This window comes from Triticum dicoccoides, chromosome 3A (assembly GCF_002162155.2).
Source record: "Triticum dicoccoides isolate Atlit2015 ecotype Zavitan chromosome 3A, WEW_v2.0, whole genome shotgun sequence".
NCBI classification, from domain to species: Eukaryota; Viridiplantae; Streptophyta; class Magnoliopsida; order Poales; family Poaceae; genus Triticum; species Triticum dicoccoides.
The window spans coordinates 54,794,233-54,804,008 of NC_041384.1; the positions used below are offsets into that span (position 1 = coordinate 54,794,233).

At 46.8% G+C, this 9,776-nt stretch overlaps 1 protein-coding gene across 1 annotated transcript; it reads left to right on the plus strand.

The window, feature by feature from the left end:
* Positions 1 to 6,910: 6,910 nt before the first annotated feature.
* LOC119271196 (GDSL esterase/lipase At1g33811-like) lies at positions 6,911 to 8,409 on the plus strand. Its single transcript, XM_037553113.1, has one exon. It carries the CDS (start codon positions 6,963 to 6,965, stop codon positions 8,217 to 8,219), a length of 1,257 nt encoding a protein of 418 aa, XP_037409010.1. The 5' UTR covers positions 6,911 to 6,962; the 3' UTR covers positions 8,220 to 8,409.
* The last annotated feature ends 1,367 nt before the right edge of the window (positions 8,410 to 9,776 follow it).

Genomic DNA, 9,776 nt, shown 5'->3' on the forward strand with positions numbered 1-9,776 from the left:
ATTGGTCCCGGTTTGTGCCACGAACCGGGACCAATGCCCCCTTTAGTCCCGGTTGCTGGCATCAACTGGGACCAAAGGCCTTGTGCTGCCCCGCGCCAAAACTTTAGTCCCACCTCGCTAGCTGAGAGAGCTCGAGAGTGGTTTAAAAGCGCTGCTGCGCCTTCCCTCTCGAGCTCCTCTCAAATGCAGGCTTTCGGGCCTAACCCTGCGTTGTGTGCCTGTGGGCCTACTGGGCCTCCTGCGGGCCTGAATCCTGACCCATGGTAGGGTTTCTAGTCGTATTCCGGCCGTGGGGGCCTAGTAGGTGGCACTTTTTTTCTTTGTTGATTTATTTATTTTATTTTGTTTCTACTTACAACAATGTTGCTATTTTTTCGAGTTTTTTTGTTTTCTGCATTATTTATTTTCTTTTGTTTTTTGCTTTATTTTTTAATTTTTTTTGCTTTTAGTTTTAGAAAAATTATGAACTTTCTGTTAGTGCCATTAGTTTTCAAATTTGAAAACACTTTTTTGTTTTTTTTCTTTATTGCTTTATTTATTTTATTTTGTTTCTACTTACAACAAAATACTTATTGTTGTTATTTTGTTCCAGTTTTTTTGTTTTGTTTTCTGCATTATTTATTTTCTTTTGTTTTTTGCTTTATTTTTTAATTCTTTTTGCTTTTAGTTTTAGAAAAATTATAAACTTTCTGTTAGTGTCATTAGTTTTCAAATTTGAAAACATTTTTTTAGTTTTTTTGTTTTCTTTGTTGCTTTATTTATTTTATTTTGTTTCTATTTACAAAAAAATACTTATTGTTGCTATTTTTATTTTTTTCCCAGATTTTTTGTTTTGTTTTCTGTATTATTTATTTTCTTTTGTTTTTTGCTTTATTTTTTATTTCTTGTTGCTTTTAGGTCAGCAAAATTATAAACTTTCTGTTAGTGCCATTAGTTTTAGAAAAATTATAAACTTTCTATTAGTGCCATTACTTTTAAAATTTGAATAGTTTAAATTTGAATTTTTTAAAATTTGTGTGAATCACAAGTTTGTGATTAACTTTAGTAAAAAATGAACATAGATGCACCTACAGAGAAAATTCAACCTAAATTCATAATCAATTTCTATGAATTTCAGAGAAATTCATTATGAATTGAGGTCAAATTCCCTGTATAGGGGCATCTATTTTCACTTTGAGAGGAGCTCAACAAGGCAGAGAGGGACGGGCTTATAAACCGGTGTGGGCGCCCTTCGGTTGGCGAGGTGGCACTAAACTCTGAGTGCAACGAGGACCAACCCTTTAGTCCCGGTTTGTGGCACAAACCGGGACTAATGGTCATGGGCCAGGGGCGAGCCCTATTTTTTCCAGTTTTTTTGTTTTGTTTTCTGCATTATTTATTTTCTTTTGTTTTTTGCTTCATTTTTTAATTCTTTTTGCTTTTAGTTTTAGAAAAAGTATAAGCTTTCTGTTAGTGCCATTAGTTTTCAAATTTGAATAGTTAAAATTTGAATTCTTTGAAATTTGTGTGAATCACAAGTTTGTGATTAACTTTACTAAAAAAATGAACATAGATGCACCTATAGAGGAAATTGACCTAAATTCATAGTTTTCAAATGAACACTGAAAAAGTTGGCATAGCATATTCGTGTGTTACAAAGTTGGCATGGTATCATCATAATAGTTGCGGGAGAAAGTCTTCACTTTTTCTTCGCTTGTGTCATTTGTTTATTGCGCCGTAACCATGGATAATCTTCATCGTCTATCAGGATGCTTGGGTCAGCCTTGACATTGAAGGGAGGAATTTCATAAAACTTTAAATAATCTTTAGACATGTCTGTCTTGCCCTCCACTCCCAGGATGTCCCTTTTTCCTGAAAGAACTATGTGGCGCTTTGGCTCATCGTATGATGTATTCGCTTCCTTATCTTTTCTTTTTCTCGGTTTGGTAGACATGTCCTTCACATAGATAACCTGTGCCACATCATTGGCTAGGACGAACAGTTCGTCAGTGTACCCAAGATTTTTCAGATCCACTGTTGTCATTCCGTACTGTGGGTCTACCTGTACCCTGCCTCCTGACAGATTGACCCATTTGCACTTAAACAAAGGGACCTTAAAATCATGTCCGTAGCCAAGTTCCCATATGTCCACTATGTAACCATAATATGCGTCATTTCCGCTCTCGGTTGCTGCATCAAACCGGACACCGCTGTTTTGGTTGGTGCTCTTTTGATCTTGGGCGATCGTGTAAAATGTATTCCCATTTATCTCATATCCTTTGTAAGTCAATACAGTCAAAGATGGTCCCATGGACAACAAGTACAGCTCATCACAAACAGTGTTGTCACCTCTGAGACGTGTTTCCAACCAACTGCTGAAAAGTCCTGATGTGTTCACATGTAATCCAGTCGTCGCACTGCTCCGGGTGTTTGGAGCGCAGACTATTCTTGTGTTCATCGACATACGGGGTCACCAAGGTAGAGTTCTGTAGAACTGTGTAGTGTGCTTGAGACTAAGAATATCCGTCCCTGCATATTATTGAGTCACTTCCAAGAGTGCCTTTTCCGGTCAGTCTCCCCTCATACCGCGATTTAGGAAGACCTATCTTCTTAAGGCCAGGAACGAAGTCAACACAAAACCCAATAACATCCTTTGTTTGATGGCCCATGGAGATGCTTCCTTCTGGCCTAGCGCGGTTACGGACGTATTTCTTTAGGACTCCCATGAACCTCTCAAAGGGGAACATATTGTGTAGAAATACGGGCCCCAGAATGACAATCTCGTCGACTAGATGAACTAGGACGTGCGTCATCATATTGAAGAAGGATAGTGGGAAAACCAGCTCGATACTGACAAGACATTGCGCCACATCACTCCTTAGCCTTGGTACGATTTCTGGATCAATCACCTTCTGGGAGATTGCATTGAGGAATGCACATAGCTTCACAATGGCTAATCGGACATTTTCCGGTAGAAGCCCCCTCAATGCAACCGAAAGCAGTTGCGTCATAATCACGTGGCAGTCATGAGACTTTAGGTTCTGAAACTTTTTCTCTGGCATATTTATTATTCCCTTTATATTCGACGAGAAGCTAGTCGTGACCTTCATACTGAGCAGGCATTCAAAGAAGATTTCTTTCTCTTCTTTCGTAAGAGCGTAGCTAGCAGGACCTTTATACTGCTTCGGAGGCATGCCGTCTTTTTCGTGCAAACGTTGCAGGTCCTCTTGTGTCTCAGGTGTATCTTTTGTCTTCCCATACACACCCAAGAAGCCTAGCAGGTTCATGCAAAGGTTCTTCGTCATGTGCATCACGTCGATTGAAGAGCGGACCTCTAGGTCTTTCCAGTAGGGTAGGTCCCAAAATATAGATTTCTTCTTCCACATGGGTGCGTGTCCCTCAGCGTCATTCGGAACAGCTAGTCCACCGGGACCCTTTCCAAAGATTACGTAGTGTAAATCATTGACCATAGCAAGCACGTGATCACCGGTGCGCATGGCGGTCTTCTTCCGGTGATCTACCTCGCCTTTGAAATGCTTGCCTTTCTTTCGAGATTGATGGTTGGTCGAAAGAAATCGGCGATGGCCCAGGTACACATTCTTCCTGCATTTGTCCAGGTATATACTTTCAGTGTCATCTAAACAGTGCGTGCATGCGTGGTATCCTTTGTTTGTCTGTCCTGAAAGGTTACTGAGAGCGGGCCAATCGTTGATGGTCACGAACAGCAACGCCTTTAGGTTAAATTCCTCCTGTCTGTGCTCATCCCACGTACGTACACTGTTTCCATTCCACAGCTGTAAAAGTTCTTCAACTACTGGCCTTAGGTACACATCAATGTCGTTGCCGGGTTGCTTAGGGCCTTGGATGAGAACTGGCATCATAATGAACTTTCGCTTCATGCACATCCAAGGAGGAAGGTTATACATGCATAGAGTCACGCGCCAGGTGCTGTGATTGCTGCTCTGCTCCCCGAAAGGATTAATGCCATCCGCGCTTAAAGCAAACCATACGTTCCTTGGATCCTTTGCAAACTCATCCTAGTACTCTCGATTTTTCTCCACAGCGACCCGTCAGCGGATGCTCTCAACTTCCCATCTTTCTTATAGTCCTCACTGTGCCATCGCATCAACTTGGCATGCTCTTCGTTTCTGAACAGACGTTTCAACCGTGGTATTATAGGAGCATACCACATCACCCTCGCAGGAACCCTCTTCTTGGGGGGCTCGCCATCAACATCACCAGAGTCATCTCGTCTGATCTTATACCGCAATGCACCGCATACCGGGCATGCGTTAAGATCCTTGTATGCACTGCAGTAGAGGATGCAGTCATTAGGGCATGCATGTATCTTCTCCACCTCCAATCCTAGAGGGCATACGACCTTCTTTGCTGCGTATGTACTGTCGAGCAATTCGTTATCCTTTGGAATCTTCTTCTTCAATATTTTCAGGAGCTTCTCAAATCCTTTGTCAGCCACAGCATTCTCTGCCTTCCACTGCAGCAATTCCAGTACGGTACCGAGCTTTGTGTTGCCATCTTCGCAATTGGGGTACAACCCTTTTTGTGATCCTCTAACATGCGATCGAACTTCAGCTTCTCCTTTTGACTTTCGCATTTGCGTCCTTGCATCGACAATGACCTGGTGGAGATCATCATCATCGGGCACATCGTCTAGTTCCTCTTAATCTTCAGCATCTTCACCTGTTGCAGCATCATTGGGCACATCGCCTGGTTCCTCTTGATCTTCACCGGCTCCCCCCGTTGCAGCATCACCGTATTCAGGGGGCACATAGTTGTCATCGTACTCTTCTTCTTCGCCGTCTTCCATCATAACCCCTATTTCTCTGTGCCTTGTCCAAACATTATAGTGTGGCATGAAACCCTTGTAAAGCAGGTGGGAGTGAAGGATTTTCCAGTTAGAGTAAGACATCGTATTCCCACATTCAGTGCATGGACAACACATAAAACCATTCTACTTGTTTGCCTCAGCCGCATCGAGAAACGGATGCACGCCCTTAATGTACTCGGAGGTGTGTCTGTCACCGTACATCCATTGCCGGTTCATCTGCGTGCATTATATATAATTAAGTGTCCAAATTAATAGAAGTTCATCATCACATTAAAACCAAAGTACATACATAGTTCTCATCTAACAACATATAGCTCTCCAGAGCATCTAATTAATTAAACCATACATTGAAACTATGTAAAACATTTCAATGCGAAAACAAATGCAATCATAATCGCAACCAAGGTAACAATTGATCCAACGGCATAATGATACCAAGCCTCAGTATGAATGGCATATTTTCTAATCTTTCTAATCTTCAAGCGCATTGCATCCATCTTGATCTTGTGATCATCGACGACATCTGCAACATGCAACTCCAATATCATCTTCTCCTCCTCGATTTTTTTAATTTTTTCCTTCAACAAATTGTTTTCTTCTTCAACTAAATTTAACCTCTCGACAATAGGGTCGGTTGGATTTCTGATTCACATACATCCTACATAAATAAAATCTATGTCACGTTGGTCGGCATAATTTTCATAAACAATAAATGAACTAATAGTTATAAAGATAATATATATACCACATCTGAATCATAGACAGGACAAGGGCCGACGGGGGCGGATACCAAAACCATCGCACTATATAAGATGCAATAATAAAAGTAAGAAAACAATACAAGTATCTATGTAAACATACAAGTAAGAATATTTTTTTTCTTTCAGAAAGAAGATAAGAACAAGAGGCTCACCACGGTGGTGCCGGCGATGAGCTCGGCGTGGGTGATCGACGGCGGTGAAGACGGGGACGGGGCGTGACGGACCGCTAAACCTAGACAAATATTGAGGAAAATGGAGCTTGGAGGTCGAGCTTGGAGAGGAGAAAGCTTAAGTAGTGTGGCTCGGGCATTCCATCGAACACCTTGTGTGCATAGAAGGTGAGCTAGAGCACCACCAAGCCCTCTCCCCCTCGGCCAGAAAAAACAGAGCAGTGTGCTCTGCTCTTACGCGAGGGGGTATATATAGGCACCTCATTGGTCCCGATTGGTGACAGCCTTTAGTCCCGGTTCATGCCACCAACCGGGACCAATGGTGGTGGGCCAGGAGCGAGGCCCATTGGTTCCGGTTCGTCCCACCAACCGGGACCAAAAGGTACAGACGAACCGGGACCAATGGCCCACGTGGCCTGGCCGGCCCTCTGGGCTCACGAACCGGGTCCAATGCCCCCATTGGTCCCGGTTCTGGACTGAACCGGGACTAATGGGCTGACCCGGCCTAGATCTTTGCCCCATTTTCTACTAGTGTGCCCTCGCATCCAACCTCTGCCGACGCGAGTGCCGTCTAGAGCTACTGCAACAATCCAGCCGCAGCGGCTCCTGAAGTGCAAGAAGATGATCCCGACACCGCCATCCTAAGACAGATTTTCCCCGCGGGCTTCCTCCGGCTGCGGCAAGGAGAGCGAGGAGGGGAGGAGATGGGGGCGGCACCTAGGATTTCACCCCTGCCCCCACCCCACCCCACCCCACCCCACCCCAAACCCGTGGAGCAAATTGGGCGTCCATGAGAAAGAAAAGAAAAAGGGGAAAATAAAAGGAAAACCTCATTAACGATCCTAGGTGCATGATCGAGTAAACCACCGCCAGCCAACCAATCCTACTGGCTGGCACTTGATGTTTCGTCCTCTCTCCGTTTCTACTTTCAGCTGGCCGCCGTATCTTTTCTATTCTAGCCGTGAGAGATCACGGTCGATCCGTCGTTACACAATTCACGAGCTGCATGCATGCATGCAGCTAGCTCTTGGCCGATCGATCACGGGCAATGCCATGCATCGATCCAACGGTTGATCCAGTTGTCCAGTACGTACTCTTACTGTATATATATACGAGAGTTTAAGTGAATGCATGCATGAGTTGAAGTGGAACGATCGGTCGAGAAGCATAACAACATTGCAAGCTAAGCTAGTTCGATCGGTGATGGGTAATTACCATCATCTTCTTCTTCGACGGTGGGTGCTAATTGTGGCGGCGGTGGCCGTAGTACTGCATGCCCATGGGGATCTACATGTCCAGGCGGCGCAGAAGCAGCAGCTGGTGCCGTGCATGTACATCTTCGGCGACTCGCTGGTGGACAACGGCAACAACAACAACATCCTCAGCCTCGCCAGGGCCAACTACCGCCCCTACGGCGTCGACTTCCCCGACGGCGCCGCGCCGCCCGGCCGCTTCACCAACGGCCGCACCATGGTCGACCTGCTCGCGGACCATCTCGGCTTCCAGCCGCCCTTCATCCCAGCCTACGCCATGGCGCAGCCCTCCGACTACGCGCGCGGCCTCAACTTCGCCTCGGGCGCCGCCGGCGTCAGGCCGGAGACCGGCAACAACCTCGGCGGCCACTACCCTCTGTCGGAGCAGGTGAGCCACTTCCGGTCGGTGGTGGGCCAGATAGCGCCGGCGGGGAGGGACAAGCGGCTGGGCCGGTGCATCTACTACGTGGGCATGGGCAGCAACGACTACCTCAACAACTACTTCATGCCCGACTACTACAACACCGCCCAGGCCTACGACCCCGCCGCCTACGCCGCCGCCCTCCTCCAGGAGTACGAGCGCCAGCTCACCGCCCTCTACGCCCTCGGCGCCAGGAAGTTCGTCGTCGCCGGCGTCGGCCAGATCGGCTGCATCCCCTACGAGCTCGCCAGGATCGACGACGACGCCGATGACCAAGGACGAGGACGCCCCCCTCCCACTTCCGGCATCGGCCTTACGATCCCTGGCGGCATCACCGTCGGCATCGGCGGCAGCGGCGGCAACCGGAGCGCAGCTAACGGCAGCACGAAAAGTAGGAGCGGGTGCAACGACAAGATCAACAGCGCCATCGCCATCTACAACAAGGGGCTGCTGGCCATGGTGAAACGCCTCAACCGCGGCCAGCAGACGCCGGGGGCAAACCTCGTCTTCCTCAACGCCGTCAACAGCGGCAAGGACCTCGCGGCCAACGCGGCGGCGTACGGGTTCACGGTGCTCGACCGCGGCTGCTGCGGCGTCGGGAGGAACAACGGCCAGATCACGTGCCTGCCCATGCAGCGCCCCTGCGACGACCGCACCAAGTACATCTTCTGGGACGCCTTCCACCCCACCGAGGCCGCCAACAGGATCATAGCCAACAAGGTCTTCAGCTCATCCTCCACCACCGACGCCTACCCCATCAACGTCAGCCGCCTCGCCGCCATATGAAATGCGGGATCCACTCCACTTGATCTCTTTATTGAAGTAGCTACTACTACTTCATCGTATTTCTTCACTACAATAAAATTGTGAAAATCAAGGGACTGGGTACTGCTAGGCGTGCGTTGGTCAGACGTGTGGAGATCCTGATCAGCTACGCCCTGCATGGTCGGTACTCACACTTAAATTGGTTGATCTATACCTCAAATTGTTGCAACAAATATCTCCCACTACATGCAACACTATTTTTTTTATATCAATGGAAACGTTTCTCCGCCAACGAACTAAAACATGAAAAATACAAACTTCAAAATAGTGCATTTAGTAAACTTCTTGCTTTTGTATGTACGCAACAATTCTCAATTCAGTGCAGCAAAATCATAATAAAACGCTATGAACTATGCAACATCAAAATTTGATTGTGCAATAGTACGAAGTTCTGTACTTATACAACATACCAAAATCATTTTGACTCATAGGGGAAAAACATTCGCAACTAAGAGTCCAAAAAAAGCATTGCAACATTCAGTTGCATGCAACGAAATCATGTCGAATATAGATAAAGTAATTCTTGCAATAAAGAAGTGTGGAACCATGCTCACATGTCTCCAGAAGAAACTAAACCCGACCCCTCTCGCATTGTCTTTAGCTCCATTGTTGGCTAATCAAGTAGCTAAAATCAGCTTGTTGTATGTACATCTAGGTACTTGGAGCCCATTCTTCGCTCCATATTCGACAACAATAGATAACGACAATGAGTATGGGAAAACTATGAGACGATACTAAAACCCATAGTCTCGTTAGGGTGCAGCACATGACCGGAATTTCCAGAAGGGATTGCACACATGGAATTTACCTAGGCTCGGTCCCTCATCACGGAGGTAATACCCTACTTCTGCTTTTGCTTTGATTGATATTGGGAAAAACACATTGTGTGAGGGGGTTACAATATGTTGGAGATGTTGCTACCGAGACGATGGCTACATGTCAGATGATCCCAAATTACCCTTTGATTGATATTGGGGAAAACACCTTGTGTGAGGGAGTTACAATATGCTGGAGATGTTGCTATCGAGACGATGACTAGATGTCAGATGATCTTAAATTTCCCCCCTAGCCTCACCTTAGAAAAGGGAATGAGGCTTAGGGTTACACGCCATACTAACCGACCTAGCAGGTCAGATAAGGGATCTTTGACTTACATGCCAACATGGAGAACCCACTAGTAGAAAACAGGGCTTTGGTCCAGGCCGGGTCAGCCCATTAGTCCCGGTTCAGTCCAGAACCGGGACCAATGTGGGCATTGGTCCCGGTTCGTGAGCCCAGGGGGCCGGCCGGGCCACGTGGGCCATTGGTCCCGGTTCATCTGGACCTTTTGGTCCTGGTTGGTGGGATGAACCGGGACCAATGGGCCTCGCTCCTGGCCCACCACCATTGGTCCCGGTTGGTGGTTTGAACCGGGACCAAAGGCTCCCCTTTAGTCCCGGCTCAAGTCACCAACCGGGACCAATGAGGTGCCTATATATACCCCTCGCTCGCGCGCGCAGCACCCCAGTGCTCTGTTTT

Coding starts and splice junctions, on each gene's coding strand:
- LOC119271196 (XM_037553113.1), top strand. CDS start 6,963: ATGGGTAATTACCATCATCTTCTTCTTCGACGGTGGGTGCTAATTGTG.